Here is a 20,038-nt window from a genome sequence, read left to right as displayed (position 1 = left end):
AAATTACATGCAGGCATCTTGATAGCCAGCTACCCCGGGGTCCTGTTAGCACGACTGGGAAGCTAAAAACAGTCCCTGCTTCCTTGCTACTAATTTGGTTTAGTAATGTTACCGCATTTTGTTCACGTACGAAGAGTTGCCTTCGCAGACTAGTCTCGGACACATAACTCGTTTTCGAAAGCGTTCAACTATAAAATAGTTAAATTAGCTCGCTGGCTGGATGTGTTGAACCTCGTCCTGTGCTGTGCTCATCTTTCCATTTGCAAGGATGGATGGTTACTCCGGAGTCATTGACGGCGATTCAACTAAACAGCAAGAAAGACATTACTACCTGTTATCTGAGCTGCAAACCTTAGTCAAAGATTTATCAAGGTATCGTTTCCCCCAGGATATCCTTACTCCGCTGATTTCAGAAAACTAGTTACACGAAGAAAGGTCTAGTTTTAGGTATATGGGCGACTTATAACATCACCCTCTTTGTTTTGTTTCATTCTTCTTCATGGGTAGCTCCTTCCAGCAGCGCCTGTCCTACAACACGCTAAGTGACCTGGCTCTGGCACTCATAGACGGGACAGTGTATGAGATTGTGCAGGGCCTCCTGGATATTCAGCATCTGACAGAGAAAAATCTGTACAACCAAAGGCAAAAGTTGCATGGTGAACACCAAGGTTGGTGCCGTGCTTAACAGATGTCATGCAGTGACAAATGTGGTCTGTTCCAAGAAGCATCTCCATGTCTGTTACCTGAATAATTACTTAGTCGCCTCAAATCCACAACTATGTGCAACATTAGTCCTGCTTTTCTGTTTTTTTCTTTCACTTTTCAATGATTGGCTGTTTTGTTTCGTGTGCAGCACTCAAACAAGATCTTGTTCGAAAACACAAAGATGCTCTGCAGTCGTGCAAGTCTCACAACCTTGCACTTCTCAAATCAAACCAACAAGCAGAGCTCGAGGCGAGTATTGAATTCTCATTGCCTGAGCATTGTGTCATTCATTTACCGAAATTATCTCGTTGCCGTTTTGGTTTATTAATATCTGTGTGTTGTGTCATCAGGCTCTGGAAGTTCGTGTGCGGGAGGAGCAAAGAATGATGGATAAGAAGATTGTGGCAGAAATGGATCAAAAAGTAATTGACCAGCAGAACACTCTGGAGAAGGCAGGAGTTCCTGGGTTTTATATCACCACTAATCCTCAGGTTAATGTCAACACATGCCTTTAACTATTCTAGTTGAAATACATATTAATGCCATAAATAGTACAGTTGCATAGAAAATATGTACATTGCTATGGAGACGAATGTCCAGCAGAGGGTGGTGTATGTCCTAACATACCGTTCAAACCACTGTGTGTTTCAGGAGCTGACAATGCAGATGAACCTACTTGAACTGATCCTCAAGCTACAACAAAAGGAGTCACAATCCTGAGTAACACGAGAAAGACACAGAGTTCCAAATGTGTCACAAGTCAAGTTATTCAGTGGCCACGGATGCATCGACAATGCTATCTCTGAGAAGCAACAAGTTCAGACACAGAGTTTTGAACAGAAGTTGTCTGAGTGTAAGTATTGGCAGTGTTATAAATCTGCAAGAGAAAGTTGGTTCAAGTCCTGGAGGAGAGACGTAGGACACTGTGACAACTTAAATGCTTTTCTCACATTGTGCAATTAGGAAGACCCATTGCATACATGTTCCAGGACACAAAGAGATGAAGACAGATGACTTAAACTGGTGTTAAAGCTGTGGCATTCTTACAGTGTGATGGTCGCCTACAAACCACCAAAGACCCACAAATGTCTCCCAATGTCTTTGGAGCAGTTTGCAACGTTTCATGTGGAAAGGGAAGTTTTATTGATTTATGTGCCCATTTTTGAGCGACAGTAATGTCGACACATTAAAATCAAAGCTGGACTCTTCAAAATTCCAAATGTTATTGCTGTTTGTTGGCGGTATATCGGTTCTTTATTTATGGCCTCATTGTGCTGATTTAAAATGTGTAAAATATAAAGGAGGTGTGAAACCTGTTACAAAGTGTTCTGGCTCTGTTTTCAACAGTCTGTTATTTTGTGCAGTACTGTCATGCATTTCCCGCTGTGCTCTCATATATCTGCTACAATGGCTACTTTATTCTGCGCCAGTGTGTTCAGTTATTTTGATAGTTTCAAAATGTCAGTGATGGTAAATGTTTATCATCGGCCAAAAATAAAAATCCACCAATATTATAATGAATGATATTGTACAGACACACACTATACTGTTGCCATTAATGGTTTGCACATACTTGTGGGTGGCGAAATGGATAATTAAAGCTGAAGCTGGACAAAACCTATGACCTGTTTTTTTTTTCTTTTTTCATTTGAAAAATCTTTACATATCTCATACTTAAGATACATGCCTACTGTTCTCCACTATACTGCAGGGCAGGACTCATATCTATGTTCTTAGAGCTGGTTGTAGATCAAATGTAAGATGCTCACCTACAGTATCAGAGCTCCTTGTTTGCTTGTACTGGTAAATAGCTGGTAGTATGACTTATTCTTAAACGTGTTCGTACTCATATCACATAAATCTATAGTATTTGTTGCTCATCTGGGACCCATCTTGTGAGATCCTCCTAATAATCTCCTGCTACAATTTTATGGGTGGGGCTCAGTGGGGAAGCCCATTCAGTCGGAGCGTAATGAAGGTGGCTGCGCCTTTAAGAAGCGGTCCGACCAGTGTGTGTTGCTTTTATTCCTCGGTGCACCTTCTGCTCCATCATCAGGCGTCGCACCCCGGTAACTTCCAACAGCGCAGGAGCCGCAGCACAGATGGGAAAAGCCTGAGCAACAGCAACGGTAAATTGGGTCGTTTCATTGCTCGTGTTATCGCCGACGACTCTCCTTCCGTTATCATAAGCTGTGATCTAATGATTTTACCTAACTCACGAATGAGAAGTGCGCTGTAGCGCAGCGTTTCCAGTTCATCCAAGAGTGAGGTGGTGTGATGCACTAACGATCCTCTCTTTGGGTTTCCATCTTGTTGTAAATAATTTATCTGACATTTAAAACGTCCATTATTTCCATTCGTCTTTATTTATCTTTCGTGTGCGTTTTGCTTGAATGTGTATTGTTATCGAGGCTTGTAGTTTGGGATAGCGGTCTAATTTCTAGAGGGGAATAAAGCGTTACGTAATTGTAATGGAGGCATCCTGTTGTCGCCATATGTCCATCTTGGCCAGCTGATGTTGCACCGCCAGGCGGATGAATAGTGTGTTTTAGTGGTGAAATGACAATGGAAATTTTCCTCTTGTATCGTTAACTGTACTCGGTGCTGTAATTTTACACATCGACGAAGGCATAGGTGACGTGGACTGGCCTAGTGAGTGTTGAGGGCCACAGAAACTAACACATTGCACTAATGCAAGTTCATATCATCTAGCCATGTTTACCGGATATTTCACAATACACGTGGTGTCTAAATCTAATTTTAGAGACTTAACCTCAAGGGTGATAATATTGTCAACCTAATGTCAAAGTTTCTTTGGACAAATCCAAATTGATGGTTGTATAGCCTGTCGCTATTTTGTTACCGCTCCTCTTAATGAGTTATAATCATAATATTTGAAATAAAGTATTTAAAGCAAGTAGAATATATCCTACTGAATATTTCATGACACTGTTCATTTTTTATGCAGACTAGGGTGAAGAGATAATTTCTTTAAATGTAATGAATGAGCTTGGAAGACACATCTGTGTCCAAGGTGTCACATGTTGGTCCTAAACACATCATATCTTACACCCCATCTGTCTAAAATATATTGAACCAATTATCGAACCCCAAAATGCAGACATTTTTCATAGTCTTACCTTTGTAAATCTTGTGCCATGTCTTACAGGTCATCTTCGTAGACAGGTAATGGATCCAGTTTGACTGTCACAACACCAACCTACCCAGCTGGCCTAACTCACTCTGTAGCTATGGCAACTTGTTCGAGAGGCTGTGCGCCAGCAGTGCGCCTTTGCCAGAGACTGAACCGACTCAAGACGCTAGATGATGACATGATGGCAACATCACTGAAACGCTGCCTCTCCACCCTGGACCTGACCCTGCTGGGTGTCGGCGGCATGGTGGGCTCCGGGCTTTATGTCCTCACAGGAACAGTGGCTAAAGACACGGCTGGGCCTGCTGTCATCATATCCTTCCTTTTCGCAGGTCTTGCTTCTTTGTTGGCTGCCTTTTGTTATGCAGAGTTTGGAGCGCGCATTCCCAAGACAGGATCTGCCTACATGTTTACCTACGTCTCTGTTGGAGAGATCTGGGCCTTTCTCATTGGCTGGAATGTGATTTTGGAGAATATGATTGGTGGTGCCGCTGTGGCACGTGCTTGGAGTGGCTACCTAGACTCCATTTTCAACCACGCTATCCAGAACTTTACAGAGACGCACATCATGCAGTGGCACGTGCCCTTTCTTGCTCATTACCCTGACCTACTAGCAGCAGGAATCCTAATAGTTGCCTCGTTCTTCATTTCCTTTGGAGTTCAAGTGTCCTCTTACCTCAACCACATCTTCTCCACCATTAGTATGGCTGTCATTGTTTTCATCCTGGTGTTTGGCTTCATGCTAGCCGAACCGGCCAACTGGAGCCAGGAACAAGGAGGCTTTGCACCCTTTGGGATGTCGGGAATACTGGCAGGTTCAGCCACATGCTTCTATGCGTTTGTGGGTTTCGATGTAATTGCTTCCTCGAGTGAGGAGGCAAGGAACCCCCAGAAGGCTATTCCTATTGCTACTGCTATCTCCCTTGCACTGGCAGCAACAGCCTACATCCTGGTCTCCGCTGTGCTCACACTGATGGTACCCTGGCGTACACTGGACCCCAACTCAGCTCTTGCAGATGCTTTTTTCCGCCGAGGTTACAGTTGGGCTGGAATTGTCGTAGCAGTGGGTTCCATCTGTGGTGAGTGTCAATTTTAAATAGTGACATGCCATTTAAATTGTTGCCGGTACTGCACATTTTTAATGCTTTTTTTCACTCAAATTTTCTCTGTTTCTATTTCTAGCCATGAACACTGTGCTGCTCTGCAATCTCTTCTCCCTCCCTCGGATTGTCTACGCCATGGCAGAGGATGGATTGTTCTTCTCCATTTTTGCAAGGGTCAATCCTATCACCAAAGTTCCCGTCAATGCCATTCTAGTGTTTGGGATCCTCATGGCCGTCATGGCTCTGATCTTTGACCTGGAGGCCTTGGTCCAGTTCCTGTCCATTGGCACTCTCCTTGCATACACCTTTGTGGCATCAAGTGTTATTGTACTGCGCTTCCAGCCAGAGAAGGCCAAGGGAACCGCTTCCACATCTCCAAACCCCAATGCTGAGCCTTCACCTGCCCCCTCAGAGGCCCACACCATAGCCGATGACAGCGGAGAGCTGAAACAATATGAGTCATTCTCTGACAAGATCCAGTTGGTGGAGAGGCAGAAGACAAGTGAGCGGCGTGGGGTGGGGCAGCTGAGAGCCTGCTGGGAGCCATACCTGGACAGGCTATTGGGTGACTGTGAGCCGGGCGACGTGGTGGCCTACTCTGTGCTGACTCTGATTGTGAGCTCAGTGTCCCTCTGTGCTGTGCTGGAATTTGGAAACAAACAGCTTCAACTCCCAGTCTGGAGCTTCGCAATGCTGCTGGTGATTTTTAGCTTAGCTTTCCTTATTAGCCTGATACTCATATGGGTTCATGAGCCGCAAAAGAACCAAAAAACATTTCAGGTAATGTAAAGTAGCATTTCATTTGTGGTTTATGTCAATTGTTGTCATGAAAACCAACTATGACTGAGGAGTGACTAAACTTTAATTGTTGTACAGGTACCTCTGGTTCCGCTGACTCCAGGTGCCAGTATCCTCATTAATGTGTTCCTCATGATGAAGCTCAGCTTTTTAACCTGGATTCGATTCACCGTCTGGATTGCTATAGGTAAAAAGGCATCAGAACTAGACTGAGAACACTCTTTTGCGTAGATGCAATACGAAATTAGCAAATAAGAAATTATTGCCAGTAGTGAGCACACCATTTCCTGTCTACACAATAGCCTGCAATCTATAGTCTACTCTTGATATGACGTGTCTGTTAGCTTGGCGAGCTGCTTGGATAGACTGTCATAAAACGCCTGCCCTTCTGTTGTTAGTGCACAGTATGTACTGACAATATCACACCACCAGATAAAGCAACTGGTTTCTGGGTTATCGAAGAGGCAAAGTAATGTTTCCCTTTCGTCAGCAATCCTCTGAGGATGTAGGTGGTGGTCAAACTTAATCTCCTGTCACTGAGGGGGGATCACTTGAGTAACGTGATTATCTGCATTAGCTTAAGGCGTCTCTGAACCAGTAAACCATTTAAATACCACTGCCAGACTGTTACACATTAACAAGATGCACTTGTTTGTGCAATATTACACATGACGGGGGCCGTTGGCTGAGCTCCCATTCCCAGGAAAAAGAAGTTGACACTTCCGTAATGACCTTTAGAGGAAAAAAGTGGTCGACTCAGTGTCAATGACAATCCCATCAATCAGCTTTGGCTGTAATTTGTGTTTACCTCTATCTATCTAGCTATATAACTATGATGAGGAGAAAACGTTGATATAATGAGACACAAATCATTCAAAACTGATACTATCTGTGCCATTTTAGCAGGATGATTGTGGTTTTTTTTGTGACATTTTATGTGATAATAATAACAGCTTTTATCACAAAGCACAATGTTTTGATCACTATTCCTGTTACAGTTACAATTGTGCTCCAGTCACAAATATTTCTGTCCCTTTCCCAGGTCTCTTTGTGTATTTTGGCTACGGGATCTGGCACAGTAAGGAGGGAATACGGGAGCTGCAGCCCAAAGACATGGCGGCCCGGTACGTGGTGCTACCCAGCGGCAGCCTGGTAGAGACAGTTCAGTCGGTCCAGCCCGATGGTCAAGTGGACACCTCAGCGCACCACATCAGTCCAACAACTCCCTCAGCGGGTGAGGAGTCCACGGGACAGAGATGATGTGTGACCAGTCAGAGTCATCGTTACAACTGCCTGGTATTGTCTGTTGTCTCCCACTCATACTCTGTACTATCACTAGTTTACTCTGTATTTCACTCCCTTTAGCGCGTGACAGTCTGTACTCGTTGCTCTGCATATGTATGCACACCACAGGATGGGATGCACTCTCCCTGTGTTATTGTGAGGCCTATTTGTATATCTTGTAATACTCAAATGTACAATAGAGAGCTTTATTACTGTCCTGTAAACTTTTAGCGACAAAGTTGTGTTATATCCTTGAAGACCAGCTCTTTTCTTGCAACCTTGCCAGTCTGTCAGAGTCCATGCCGTTGTAGATTATATATGGTGCTTTCTTTGTTACAAAGAGTGGAGGATTTTTTAAATGTTAACACAGCTCTAGAGCTGGAAAATAAACTTTTTCTTTTTGAAAGTTATTAGTTTGGGCAAAGCAAGCATTCATTTGTTGCATTTTTTAAGTTAAGCAGAAGAATGCACAAAGTTGTGAGTTTACATTTTTGACTTTTCACATATCATTCTACCCAAAGCCACTGAAGAAACCACATGCTTTAATTATTTAGACCCATTTTGTCCATCTTCATTTGGCAGTCGTAGACTTCTCTAAGTATATTGTTTTTTGACAAAGTATTTAATTCTATGTTATAAGACTCTGTATGTATTTATTTTTTTATTATTGATTATGCTTTATTTTATATAGGTTTTGTGTGCAACTATATCTGTGTTATATTCTGTGTTTTGCATGTAGCCCTATTTGTCCATTTCAGTCATTTTTGTCCCCATTTTCACTGGGTGAACACATCACTTAATCTCTTAAAACTCACCCCGTGACCCTGTTCTTTTATGTGTCACTGATCTTGAGCAGTCTTTTTTTCTCACGTACCTTCAGTCCTTCAGCACCTTCCCCTTTCTCCCTGTATGAGGATGTACATCAAAGCACATCGATCACTGAGATCACATGACTGATTTCCAGAGGCAACCTGAGAAACAATTTGATATAGTGGCAAGCACAAACCTAATGAATGAGACTCTTTGGACACAGATATCGACAGGCTGGCAGACATCAGTTGTTTTGTTAAAGTGGGATGTTTGCTCTCTCTGAGGCCTCCGTAATCCCAGCAGATTTGCAGCAGTCCCTGTCGCCAGTCTGCAGATTGACCCAGTTTTGAGATAGCACCACATGTGAGAACTCTCTCGTATTATACAGATAACATTCCCACAGACTGCACTTGTGTCAGTTGATGACCTAAAATGAGGCTTTATTTTGTATCACATACTGTATGTAAAAGTACTGCGAAAGATGTTTGTTGTGTAACTCCAGTTTGTTTGCATGTTTTACAGAAGAAACCAATGGCCTTAAACATGTTGTAATCAATACAGACCAATTTCCAAAGCTAAACTAGTCGCTTCGAATGGTTTAGTTTCATTTATATGTGTGTTAGATATTTAAAAAAAAACTATATAGAACTTCATGCTTTTGAATTATTAAACCAAAACACTAACTTGGAAGAGAATGTAACATAGGAGGCATTTTGGCATAGTTTCAAAAAGGAGTTTGGTTCAAGAGAGTTTTGTACAACTTTGCAGTTTGCAAACTGTCATCTGGTAAACCTTTGTCACGGTTATGCTTTTGATGTCAACTACTGTGGTGCTTTTTTTAAGCTGAACATTCTCTCACCTCTTTCTCTGTCTTTTTTTTTATGTGCCGGGAAGCACAGTTAAAACAATCCAGTTCTTTCTACTTCTGAATCATATTGTACTCTATACTTGCACATGAACCTCTCAAATCCTTCTGTTATGCTGTATGTCTGTGTAAAGTACAAACAATGAAAAAATAAATGTTTTCAAGCAGCATTTACAAAAATCTAAATTGTTACGTTTTCCGATTGCATCTTGGAGAAGGACATACAATATGACGCAAGTAAAATTTAGCAACACTTTAGTCTGTATCTAGTCCAGAGTGCACAATATGAACTAGAATAAAGTGTTCTTGTTCACAACAAGAGGAAATAATTTCTATTATAAATATGTCATGTCATCTTCTCTACTACTGCTTATCCTCACTAGGGCCTCAGGGGTTGTTGGAGCCTATCCCATTCTAACCATTCACACTCACACCTAGGGTTAATTTAAGGTCACCAGTTAGCCTAACGCAAATGTAATGAGCTGGGAGGAGACTGGAGCACCTGGAGAAAACCCACGCAGACACAGCGAGAACATGCAAACTAACACTTATTCTCTATGTTATACCTGTAAGTTTTCACAGCTGTTTTAAACACTCGAACACATTCAGTGTATTCAGAGTACATCATCCAGTTATCTGCTCCCAGACCACTTAATGATGGGCTGATCTTAAGTACACACTTGTCTGTCCAATGTCTGGACATTACTTGTTGCTAAATACAAACCCTTTACCCTTTAAATCTGAATGTATCGCTGGTGATATGTTAAATTATTGAATTACCGTAACGCACAGTCGTTTGCTCTATTGACAATATTCAAAGTGTGACTGAACACTGGGAAGTTGTGCTTTTGTCTGGAAGGCCTTCGTGACATCTCAAAGGTATAACCAACTCTGTTTTAACCAACAAATTCCTCCAAACAACTCTCTCTCTCCCTGGGTCTCCTCGGTCTTGCGTCGCTCCCCAACCTGTAGCCAACAGCAGTGATGTGTCATTATTACTGTAATGGCTTTACAGTACACTTCCCAGTGTTTAGGAACACTTAGAATTTTGGCCATCTGTGAGTTATGGTAATTCAAATACCATAAACTTTTTTTTTGTGCGCAGGCGAATGTTCAGGTCTTAAAGAGATAATAACCCTCGTAGCCATTTTAATTTGAGCCACAACAAACAAAAGTATCATTACTTTATGCACAGGGCAATTTTGCTTCCAGGTCAGGTTACAACATTTGTCTTTCAGACCAGTGGAAAGAAAACATCTACATTTGATGTGTATGCATTACTTAGCTGCACTTTGAGAATTGTCTGTGTCTATTGAGTTTTTATTGAGTCTATGCAAATTAGTGCACATTTTATTAGAATACATTTGAACTTTAATTTTTTAGGAAACCACAGTTTGCTGTTAGTACTGCAAAAGCTTTTTATATACTCTGAGACACAAATCTTAAATAGACCAAACTTTCCCGTTTTGCTATAGCCAGATTTATTTAACATTATTATGCAGTAATACCAAAACCCCACCTTAAAAAAGAGAAATAAACTCAGCAGGACTCTCATTTGAGTACTCTATAAATGAAAACAATAGCTTTAAAACTTTATCTAATGTTTTGCTTCCTTTTCTGGGTGTTGCTTCCTTCAATATTAACCTGAATGCAGTAATGGATGTTGACTCAGACAAAACATGACTCAGAAAAACTATAAAACACAATTGTCTTAATGTAGGTAATCTACTGGGTATGTTTCCTGACCATATCTAATGGTTGCTTCTTTTTTCTTTTGCTATATTCTACTGTAGCCCTCCCATGATTAAAAAAATAAATAAATAAAAAATCTGCAATGTAAGTGATTTTATCATCTTGCAGGAAGTATATAGTCTGTGTAAGTCTACATAATCACATTATCATGACTTGATGCTGTGGTGATGAAATTCTTTGTCGAGCAACATTTTCCCTTCCATCTATGGCTGCTAGCTGAATGTACTTTAGACTAACTTCATTACATGCTTGATGACACAAATGTTTAGCTAACCCATGTTAGGGATTAACCCTGCAGTCATGAGTTGCCTTTTAATTGAATAAAATGACAGATCAGGTGTTCATTCGGGACGCATTAGTGAGAGGTCAAAGTGTCGATACTAAGATGATTAGAAACGCTAATCAAGTCAAATTTGTGACTCTATATTAGACTCACACAACTGAACTCGTGACATCTTAAATTAGCACAGCAAAACGAGCCCAGTGCCTGGCATGTGAATGCAAAAATGGCTCATCTCCAAATTAAGGATCATAAGTTGCATTTTAATGTTGGTGCACTAACGAGGAATGAAATAAAGGTCTGAAGTGAGATTCAGTTGAGCATGATTCCTCTGAATCCTGAAAGCTCTGGCGTTTCCATGGGAACACCCACCCTTGCCAGAAAGCATACAAACAATGACACGGATGTCTTTCTCTCGCACATTATTTGCGTGACATTCAAGGTTGTTCCAGCCATCCATTTACTTTGACCCATGTGATTCCTTTGTCAGAACTCTTCCTTTTAAGTTTACACAGTGAGACATAGTTGGTTTAACATCAATGACATATGGAGTGATAACAGTCGTAAGTGCACACAGTAATGTAGGATAGAAGCATTGTTAATGTAAGAAAGTGCACGGTGTAATTGTTGCCAATGGTACTTAAACAGACTTGTGCTGTCTTTCACAAAAGTAGCTTCTGATTAAATACATTTACATTTACTTTCTCCTCGGATTCACGCCTCTAGAATGAGAGAACAGAGATGTGCTGCGTAGCCTCGTGGGGCTTTTTGCAGGAGTGGAGTCCGTGTTGAGGTGGATGGTTTGAAGGTGCAGGGAGGAGGGGGAGGCAGACACACGATCCTCTGACCTGGATGACTCCAAACTACTTTCCCCACCTCTCGCTTCCTTTCTTCTGTGACTGGGGCCCAGCCGTGGTGCACTGCTGCTCTGCCTGTGAAACAAAGAAGAAGAGGGTCACAACGGAAACACAGTGTTAAGATTACTCATGTGTAAAATGAGTGCTGTTTGTGTTAGAACATAATACTATTCTCACAATGGACTCTTCTGCATTTGTGTCAGGTGATTTTGTTGCTTTTCTGTTGGAGTGCTGGATGGAGATACACTCCACGCCTGCAGGGGGGAGGTTTCCTATATTTAAAAATGTATAGACAGTCAATCCAGGTAACACCGTATAACCATGCAGTTGAGAAATGTACAATTAATGCATAGTTTGCATCAAATAGTTTCTCATTTACAGCATTATTAAATTCCTACCCTGATGGAATTATGTTGCGCTCTTTCCCCCAGTTTCTCAAGACTTCTGCGTAGAGCAGCATTTTCCTGCTCCAGAACCTTTATACGAATGCTATTTGCCTGCATTTGTTGCTCCATATCCAGAAGCACATTTCCTGTACCTTTGTTTGCAAAAGAGCAACACATACAGAATGAATGACCTGCATGACTTTTCTAATTAATGGCCATGAAATAATTTTCATAACCTCACTCTAAATAAGAATTTCATTGCTGTGTGCAATACACTGTAGGTGCACAGGGACACCTATGTAAAGTTTTTTTCCCACACTCTCACTCAACAAAGCATGAGTATCAAACTAGTTTATGTGCATGCATGTAGGTGATGTCAGTCACAGGATGATTCATAATTGCCTACTCTGTGGTTGGGCCTGAGCCAGCGGGGTGAGCTCTGGAAAAGCCACCAACAGTCGCTCCCTCTCCTTTAATCCTTGCACGTATTCCTTCTGCTCGACCACACACTTTTTCAGCTCGCTCACCTGTGTTTCGAGTTTCTGCTTCTCCTTTTCAAGCCCTAAGTGCAACTCCTGAAGAGAGACAGAAAAAACACATAAGGGCATATGTTGCTGGGCTTAAAAGTGTGTATTATGGGTATTTCTATTGGTATTTGGCATCCAAGTACCTGCTGCTGAGTGAGCTGAGCTTGCAGTTTTTCTTTCTCCTCTGACATTTGTTGCAGCTCATTGTGTAGGTTTATATGTTGCTCCTCTCTTTCTCCTAATTGCTTCTGCAACTCTTCACACTCTTCGTCCAGGGCATCGACTCTCTCTAGCAAACAGTTCTGCTTTGCTTGCATTGACTGAACACACAGTAAAAATAAGTCTATTTAATTGCTGTTGCGTGACTGATTTGTGTGTGACTATAAATGTCTCGAGCAGGACAAATAATCCAGTTTTCTGACACTGACCTCTTGTTGTCGGCAAGCACTCTGGTACTTGGCACGCTCTTTGTCAAGAAGAAGCTGAATGTCAGAGATCTGGCTCTCTAATTGCTGGACCCTGTTTTGCAGTTCGCAACAAGCCTCACCCTTTCCTTGCAAGGTCTTCACTTTGTCTTGCAGCACATGCTTCTCACATTCTAACACAGAAAAAAAAGATCCATTTGTATTTTATGTGCAAAACATGAGTGGCATGATGGCAAACTAAATCTTACAGTTCCTCACCAAGCGCTTGTAAAGTATCTTGCAAAAACACTACTTTCTCCTTTAGTCTGGCATTACTCTCCTCCAGGGACAAAGCATCTGTTACAAAAATATAAAACCATAGTAAATGTGACATCAGCAATTTTTCCATCATGTTTATTAACAGCTTACTCACCTCTTTTAAGTTGCTGTTGCTCCTCAAGTAGTCTTTGCTCTGTTTCTGTCATGGATCTCTGTACTTTGTGCAGTGAAAATTCCAGCTGGACTACGTTTGCTTGGTGTTTTTCTATTTGTTGCTTGAACTCGTTCTGCACCTTTTCCAGTTGGGCTCGGGATCTCTCCCTTTCCGTTTCTACTGCAGCTAGTCGATCTTTAAGAGGCTGTACCGTACACCGCACATCGTGAACATGTTTTGCCAGCCGCCGCATGTCCCTGAGTTGCTCATTGGCCCACTGACCAACATCACCTGCTGTCATGTGTCCCAGTTCCAGTGTGTCCTCCACAGCTGCTAAGAGAGGCTGCAGAGATGAGGGCAGACCCTCACACTGTAATAGATCTACTAAAGCATCTCCCGTCTTTCTCAAAATGGACTGCACTTGATGACAAGCATCACAGGGAATGAGGGACGATACGATTGTCTGGCAGCCTACATTATGGCCTTGAACGACAGGATGGTTCGGGGTGTTGTGGGTAGGACTGGAGGCATCCTGACTTTGTGGGATATATTTAAATGAGCTCGCTGAAGACCGGGCCGATGAACAATGTCTGCAGAACTCAGAGCGTGCACTTATTTGGCTGGAGCCAGGCGTTTTTGTCTCATCACAGTTAAATGTTTTTGTTTGTTTCTTAATGTCTCGGCAGATCTCCTAAAAGGAGAAACCAGAAATAAAAAATAATAAGATATGTCTCTGACTGCTCAATCTTCATTATTTTCTCTAAGATGAAGCAATATACCTACCTTTATGTTGGCAAACTGAACTAAATTACTCCAATAGCTCCTGACCACAAGACCAACTGAGAGGCATACTTTCTGCTGGGGTTGTTCGCTCCTGTAGCTGCCACTCATTTGCTCAGCAAAAACACTGCAGCTTTGCAGAAGAAGTAGAAGCCTTGTTGGGTCAGAAGAGGAGAAAAGAAGTGTGTTTAAAAAAGGAAGCATTGAAGTAATTATTATCTTAGCGTTATATCTTACCTGTCAATCAGCAGCTCCAGTAAAACAATGTGGGAATGCTGGTTGAATGCGTCCTCCCCATCCATAAAATCGTACTGCTCCAGCAGAGCTACCATGTCTAGATTACAAGAGAGTTTGTCGGGGAACTTCCAGGAGGAAAAGCGGACCGGGCCGGTTCTGGACAGCACGTCCAGAATCGCCCCTTGAAGGTCGACCAGGTCTTTTCGGAGGCTGTCGATACAGTCCTGACGACCCAGCAACTCACTCATGGCTTAGAACCTGCTGGAAGCTAGATTTTCTGCCGGATGCTCAAGGGGAGAAAGATGTACCTTGTTGACATCTGATCTCCTTGGAAACCTCAGAAAAATTACTCCATGTTCCACAATCCTCTGCGGCGTGTTACCGGAAGTAATACGCGTCCATTGGCTCGACGAAAGCGCGACGCAGTGAGTATTCAACCACTGCAAATATACGCTTTTAGCACATCTTATAGATTGTGTTCCTCGCATAAAGTAATATAAACAGGTTGCATTTGAACAAATATACTCTTATTGTTCGGTGTTTGCAGGAAAATTCCGCTTTGACAAAAAGTCACAGCCATGCCGCCGGGGCCTGTTCAGATAGTTCAGCCGGAGTCCAACAACAAGGTAATGATACCGCTAAGCTAAGCTAATGGTAGTCACGTAGCTAACATACTTTTCTGTCCGCTAACTAGTCATCCGTTCACCCTTCCCTCTAATGTAAACGTTGTTTATGAATTAGAATTTTCATTATCTGGCAGCTATTTTGACTAAGCGTAACGTTAAATGTTGTTACTATGCAGTTAGCATTGATGGCTAATTCGCCTCTTAGCCTAATCTAAGATTTGATATTAGAAGGGATCTGAAGGGATTTTTTAACAGTTTTACAGTAAAGCTTTTTTACGGTATACTTATGCAAGCCCCCGTAACCTTGTAAGTCTGTTTATTATTCTCAATAACATAATAACAACTTTATCAGATTCTTTGTCAACCTAAAGTGTCGGGTTCTTGGGAGAAATATTTTTAATAAATTTCCCCGGTGAGGGTGCTTACTTAGTTAATTTCCTTGTTTCTAAATCTTGTGTCAAGTTTTGCATAAGACAACCTAACACATGTAAATTCTGTCAGCAGAACGATGCACCCGTGGAAGAAACCCCGGCCACCAAACCCATCGTTGGGATCATATATCCACCTCCTGAAGTCCGAAACATCGTTGACAAGACAGCCAGCTTTGTTGCCAGGTTAGTAATCAAATTTATGTATTAATGTAACTACAATCACTATTTTATGTATATGGTATAACACATTTCTTGTTATGTCACAGGAATGGACCAGAGTTTGAAGCAAGAATTCGTCAGAATGAAATCAACAATCCAAAGTTTAATTTCCTCAACCCCAATGATCCCTACCATTCCTACTACCGTCACAAGGTCAATGAATTTAAGGAAGGCAAAGCACAAGAACCATCTGCAGCAGTGCCTAAGGTTATGCAGCAGACCATGCAGCAGTCTCAGCAACTTCCACAAAAAGTAAGACCCTGGATTTCAGTGTGGTTTTTATCATTGCTTGTAACTGGCACTGTTTGTTCTTAACATCTAATGCTTTATCAACAGGTGCAGTCACAGGTCATTCAGGAGACAGTCGTCCCCAAAGAACCACCACCTGAGTTTGAGTTCATTGCAGATCCTCCATCAATCTCGGCGTTTGATTTGGATGTAGTCAAGCTCACAGCCCAGTTTGTTGCTCGCAATGGCCGCCAATTTCTCACTCAGCTCATGCAGAAAGAACAGAGAAACTACCAGTTTGATTTTTTGCGTCCACAACACAGCCTTTTCAACTACTTCACCAAACTGGTTGAACAATACACTAAGGTGACCTAAAAAAAAAATCCTCTCTGAAATGATAGGCGTTTGTTTGCGTGTTGACGTTAAATTGTATTTTGTCTTTGTACCTTCAGATTTTGATTCCTCCGAAAGGTTTGCTGGCCAAACTCAAAAGAGAGGCTGAGAACCCAAGAGAGGTTATGGACCAGGTAAGCTGTTTTATTTGAAATGGTTTCTTAGAATAATTATTAAATAACTTGTTGCCCATATTAATCAGCTGTCCTGTTCCACATCCATCAGGTGAGGTACCGAGTTGAGTGGGCAAAGTTCCAGGAGCGTGAGAGAAAGAAGGAGGAGGAGGAAAGAGAGAAAGAACGAGTGGCATATGCCCAAATCGATTGGCATGACTTTGTAGTGGTTGAGACGGTAGATTTCCAGCCAAATGAACAAGGTAATTTAACCCAACATTTAAACCATATATCCGTTAAATATACCTTCATGTTTCATGAATCATGTATTTTTCATGGTATCTCTCTTCCCCCAGGCCACTTCCCCCCACCCACCACACCAGAGGAACTTGGTGCTCGAATCCTAATCCAAGAACGCTACGAGAAGTATGGCGAGAGCGAGGAAGTAGAAATGGAGGTTGAAAGTGAGGATGAAGACGATGAGCGGGAGGATCGGCGTGACGGCCACGCTTCACAACCTGATCAGGACACCCAAGTGCAGGACATGGATGAGGTTAGAATTGATGTTGTTAATCGCTGTGCTGTGAGTCTTTGTGGAATGTAATTTCCATTAATCTCAACACATGTTTCCTTTGAGCACCCATGTTTGCTTTCCCTCTGCTGGAAGAGAAGTAAACTAACAATAATTTCTGGTAACGTAAATATTCTTCTTTTTTCAGGGATCTGATGATGATGATGATGGCATGAAGGCACCACTGCCACCAGACAACCCAATGCCACCCCCACTGCCTCCAACTCCAGATCATGTTATTATTCGCAAAGACTATGATCCCAAAGGTAGCAGCACTCCCTGGATGGAAGAAAACTACATCCATAACAAGCTATTACTTTGTATAGTGTGTGTTAATCTCATGCTATCTTTTCCTCACAGCTTCCAGGCCTCAGCCTCCAGTTGCAGTTTCAGATGAATACCTCATCTCCCCAATTACTGGTGAGAAGATTCCAGCCAGTAAGATGCAGGAGCACATGCGCATTGGTCTGCTGGACCCGCGCTGGTTGGAGCAAAGAGACCGTAGCATCAGAGAGAGACAGACAGAGGATGAAGTCTATGCTCCTGGTTTGGATATTGAGAGCAGCTTGAAACAGCTGGCTGAGAGGCGTACCGATATCTTTGGTGTGGAAGAGACAGCCATCGGTAAAAAGATTGGTGAAGAAGAAATTCAGAAGCCAGAGGAGAAGGTGAGAACAATTGTGGTTTATAAGTCTCTTAGATGATTCAATTTGAACCAGAATAGTTTTAATCCACATAGTTTACACAAAAGTTAATTTCTTTACATTAATGTTTCTGTATCTTTTAACTATTCCCTCAAAAGGTTACCTGGGATGGGCATTCAGGAAGTATGGCCCGCACACAGCAAGCAGCACAGGCCAACATCACCCTGCAAGAGCAGATCGAAGCGATTCACAAAGCCAAAGGACTGGTTGGAGAGGATGACACCAAGGAGAAAATTGGCCCAAGCAAGCCATCTGATGTTCATCACCAGCCTCCCATCCCTTCTTCTGCCTCCAATATGCCTAAACCTAATCCTCCTATCACATCTGTACCTCGCCCACCTGTCTCTGTAAGTTACTAGCTTTATAAAGGATGTATTCTTCATAATTCTTGATTGTGCATATATACCTCATAATCCACTAATTTGTTTATTCCACAAGGTGGCCCCTCCAGTGCGCACAACTCTTTTGTCTGCTGTACCTGTAATTCCAAGACCACCTGTGGCTCCAGTGGTACGTCTTGCACCAGGACAAGTTATAGCTCAGATGCCCCCCATGATTCCTGCCCCTCGCATCAATGTGGTTCCCATGCCCCCATCAGCACCTCATATCATGGCCCCCAGACCACCTCCTATGGTTGTTCCAACTGGTAAGATGAAAGCTTCTAAACATCTGTGAAATTGATTCTTCTCTTCTGCCAATTTAGCAACAGAACATTTCTCACCTTGTTTGTTTCATGAAATTAAGTTAAATGACCTCTTTCTTCTTCCAGCATTTGTCCCCGCTCCTCCAGTACCACAGCCACCAAGCTCTGCTCCAGCTCCACCTTCCCATCCACCCCCTCCTCATGAGGATGAGCCAGCCAGCAAGAAGATGAAGACAGAAGACAACCTTATTCCAGAGGAGGAGTTCCTCCGTAGAAACAAGGTTTGTTGTAGATGAGTGATGTGCTGGAAATATGTTGCATTGCAATACATTTCCTATACTATGGCACAGTCTTTCACCAGCATGCAGACAAAATACAGAATTGGAACATTTTTAGCTCCCTCAATTTAATATACATGTTGTATCTAAAGTTGGGCTGTAATTTTTCTATTTTTTCCCTCCATCTACAGGGTCCTGTGGCAGTTAAAGTGCAGGTGCCGAACATGCAGGATAAGAGCGAATGGAAGCTGAATGGCCAAGTGCTCAATTTCACTGTCCCACTCACAGACCAGGTATGCAAATATTTATTGTACTTCAGTGTACTTAATTCATGAATGTATTCAAGTGCCACTGCTGCATTCTAACGGATGTGCAAATGCAATGTTTCCACAGGTGTCTGTCATTAAAGTCAAAATCCATGAAGCTACAGGCATGCCAGCTGGAAAACAGAAGTTGCAGTATGAGGTAAAGTTTTCTTTTAACCTTGTTGAAACATGTGATGTCATCTGCGTAGAGACAAACGACTAACAAATATTGTGGATTTTTAGGGTATTTTCATCAAGGATTCCAACTCTCTGGCTTATTACAACATGTGCAACGGTTCCGTCATTCATTTGGCACTGAAGGAGAGAGGTGGAAGAAAGAAGTGAGCCACGCTGCGAGGAAATTGAGATTTTTTTGACTCTGTCCTGTCTTGTCATTTTAGTTTAATGGTCATTTTTGAAATTAAATAGCATTTTTCATACACTTTTGTGTGAAGAACATGTTGTTCCTAAATGTTAAATGAATTATACGGTCGCTGACAGGCATGGTAATAATTATTGTTGGTTCAAATTGTAATTGGTTCAAATTCTGATTTGTTCATGATGATATACAGTTGGTAACTTGTAAGAATAAGTAAAGCCCCATCATGTTCTGTCATTTAAATAAAGGAATTTTAAAAAAGCCTTTCGTTGGTGAATAAACTGACTACTACAGTGTGTTTGAATAACATGACATGGATCAATGCAAGTCACGTGATGCACAGGCTGCTCAAACAGAAAAACATTTACACTTGCTTGGCAAGACATCAGGTTCTTGTGAAAATTAGGTATCCAGTAGCATCATTACACAAAGACAGGAGTTGGCAAAAAGGATGCAGAAAAAAGTTAGGTACAATGTGTAAAAGCATTATAACTTCATAACTCTTATATACTGAACTAACGTTCAGTATATGTTGAACGGATTAAGAAATGGGGTAATTGAAGTGTATGATTCTTTTGAAGGATGTATTTGGTTTTGTTACAGACAGCCCCAGCCACTACATGACTGAAACATCTACAGTTAGACACTGAACTGAATTCAAGTCAAAAGTGTACTACAATTATTAGAATTAAGTATATTTAAACACAATTCAGTAGTGTTACAAGCCGCAGCCCTCACAATGAAAACACTGTTTTCCCTCCTTGTTATTTTAA

At 41.9% G+C, this 20,038-nt stretch overlaps 4 protein-coding genes across 9 annotated transcripts; 3 read left to right on the top strand and 1 right to left on the bottom strand.

Annotated features, from left to right (window-relative positions):
- Positions 1-42: 42 nt before the first annotated feature.
- dgcr6 (DiGeorge syndrome critical region gene 6) lies at positions 43-2,018 on the top strand. Of its 2 annotated transcripts, XR_007113308.1 has the most exons (6): positions 43-372; positions 508-668; positions 854-954; positions 1,056-1,196; positions 1,357-1,558; positions 1,669-2,018. XR_007113308.1 is itself a non-coding variant. In XM_047592705.1 (5 exons), exons 1-5 carry the CDS (start codon positions 269-271, stop codon positions 1,423-1,425), a joined length of 576 nt encoding a protein of 191 aa, XP_047448661.1. In that variant the 5' UTR covers positions 43-268; the 3' UTR covers positions 1,426-2,018. The 2 variants fall into 2 exon arrangements, 1 of the variants encoding a protein (XP_047448661.1); XM_047592705.1 differs by having other exon boundaries at positions 1,357-2,018.
- Positions 2,019-2,696: 678 nt separating this feature from the next.
- slc7a4 (solute carrier family 7 member 4) lies at positions 2,697-8,889 on the top strand. Its single transcript, XM_047592653.1, has 5 exons — positions 2,697-2,834; positions 3,875-4,938; positions 5,042-5,742; positions 5,839-5,947; positions 6,803-8,889. The coding sequence occupies exons 2-5, from the start codon at positions 3,957-3,959 to the stop codon at positions 7,018-7,020; spliced, it is 2,010 nt and encodes a 669-aa protein (XP_047448609.1). The 5' UTR covers positions 2,697-2,834; positions 3,875-3,956; the 3' UTR covers positions 7,021-8,889.
- Positions 8,890-10,176: 1,287 nt separating this feature from the next.
- On the bottom strand, positions 10,177-14,715 carry ccdc157 (coiled-coil domain containing 157). Of its 2 annotated transcripts, none has more exons than XM_047591083.1 (10): positions 14,376-14,715; positions 14,142-14,292; positions 13,359-14,049; positions 13,205-13,282; positions 12,950-13,119; positions 12,665-12,841; positions 12,401-12,569; positions 12,007-12,146; positions 11,786-11,880; positions 10,177-11,683 (listed from the first exon to the last, which is right to left on the bottom strand). In XM_047591083.1, the coding sequence occupies exons 1-10, from the start codon at positions 14,621-14,623 to the stop codon at positions 11,449-11,451; spliced, it is 2,154 nt and encodes a 717-aa protein (XP_047447039.1). In that variant the 5' UTR covers positions 14,624-14,715; the 3' UTR covers positions 10,177-11,448. The 2 variants fall into 2 exon arrangements, with proteins under 2 accessions (XP_047447039.1, XP_047447040.1); XM_047591084.1 differs by having other exon boundaries at positions 11,786-11,862.
- Positions 14,698-19,519, top strand: sf3a1 (splicing factor 3a, subunit 1). Of its 4 annotated transcripts, none has more exons than XM_047591078.1 (16): positions 14,698-14,800; positions 14,923-15,001; positions 15,503-15,615; positions 15,699-15,903; positions 15,988-16,245; positions 16,332-16,406; positions 16,498-16,648; positions 16,742-16,938; positions 17,105-17,222; positions 17,317-17,624; positions 17,759-18,007; positions 18,099-18,306; positions 18,430-18,584; positions 18,773-18,874; positions 18,975-19,046; positions 19,130-19,519. In XM_047591078.1, the coding sequence occupies exons 2-16, from the start codon at positions 14,954-14,956 to the stop codon at positions 19,229-19,231; spliced, it is 2,361 nt and encodes a 786-aa protein (XP_047447034.1). In that variant the 5' UTR covers positions 14,698-14,800; positions 14,923-14,953; the 3' UTR covers positions 19,232-19,519. The 4 variants fall into 4 exon arrangements, with proteins under 4 accessions (XP_047447034.1, XP_047447036.1, XP_047447038.1 ...); XM_047591080.1 differs by having other exon boundaries at positions 14,699-14,800; positions 15,506-15,615; XM_047591082.1 differs by lacking the exon at positions 14,698-14,800 and having other exon boundaries at positions 14,817-15,001; positions 15,506-15,615.
- Positions 19,520-20,038: the final 519 nt, after the last annotated feature.

Source organism: Mugil cephalus, chromosome 8 (genome assembly GCF_022458985.1).
Source record: "Mugil cephalus isolate CIBA_MC_2020 chromosome 8, CIBA_Mcephalus_1.1, whole genome shotgun sequence".
NCBI lineage: Eukaryota > Metazoa > Chordata > Actinopteri > Mugiliformes > Mugilidae > Mugil > Mugil cephalus.
Note: the sequence above shows the minus strand (reverse complement) of the source record. Positions and strands in the feature narration are given on the sequence as shown.

Coding starts and splice junctions, on each gene's coding strand:
- dgcr6 (XM_047592705.1), top strand. CDS start 269: ATGGATGGTTACTCCGGAGTCATTGACGGCGATTCAACTAAACAGCAA. Junction 373..507: donor TTAGTCAAAGATTTATCAAG/GTATCGTTTCCC, acceptor CTTCATGGGTAG/CTCCTTCCAGCAGCGCCTGT. Junction 955..1,055: donor ACCAACAAGCAGAGCTCGAG/GCGAGTATTGAA, acceptor TTGTGTCATCAG/GCTCTGGAAGTTCGTGTGCG.
- slc7a4 (XM_047592653.1), top strand. CDS start 3,957: ATGGCAACTTGTTCGAGAGGCTGTGCGCCAGCAGTGCGCCTTTGCCAG. Junction 5,743..5,838: donor AGAACCAAAAAACATTTCAG/GTAATGTAAAGT, acceptor ATTGTTGTACAG/GTACCTCTGGTTCCGCTGAC. Junction 5,948..6,802: donor CACCGTCTGGATTGCTATAG/GTAAAAAGGCAT, acceptor TCCCTTTCCCAG/GTCTCTTTGTGTATTTTGGC.
- ccdc157 (XM_047591083.1), bottom strand. CDS start 14,623: ATGAGTGAGTTGCTGGGTCGTCAGGACTGTATCGACAGCCTCCGAAAA. Junction 12,570..12,664: donor CTCAGCTCACTCAGCAGCAG/GTACTTGGATGC, acceptor GTCTCTCTTCAG/GAGTTGCACTTAGGGCTTGA. Junction 12,147..12,400: donor GGCTCAGGCCCAACCACAGA/GTAGGCAATTAT, acceptor TTGCAAACAAAG/GTACAGGAAATGTGCTTCTG.
- sf3a1 (XM_047591078.1), top strand. CDS start 14,954: ATGCCGCCGGGGCCTGTTCAGATAGTTCAGCCGGAGTCCAACAACAAG. Junction 15,002..15,502: donor AGCCGGAGTCCAACAACAAG/GTAATGATACCG, acceptor AAATTCTGTCAG/CAGAACGATGCACCCGTGGA. Junction 18,585..18,772: donor AGTTCCTCCGTAGAAACAAG/GTTTGTTGTAGA, acceptor CTCCATCTACAG/GGTCCTGTGGCAGTTAAAGT.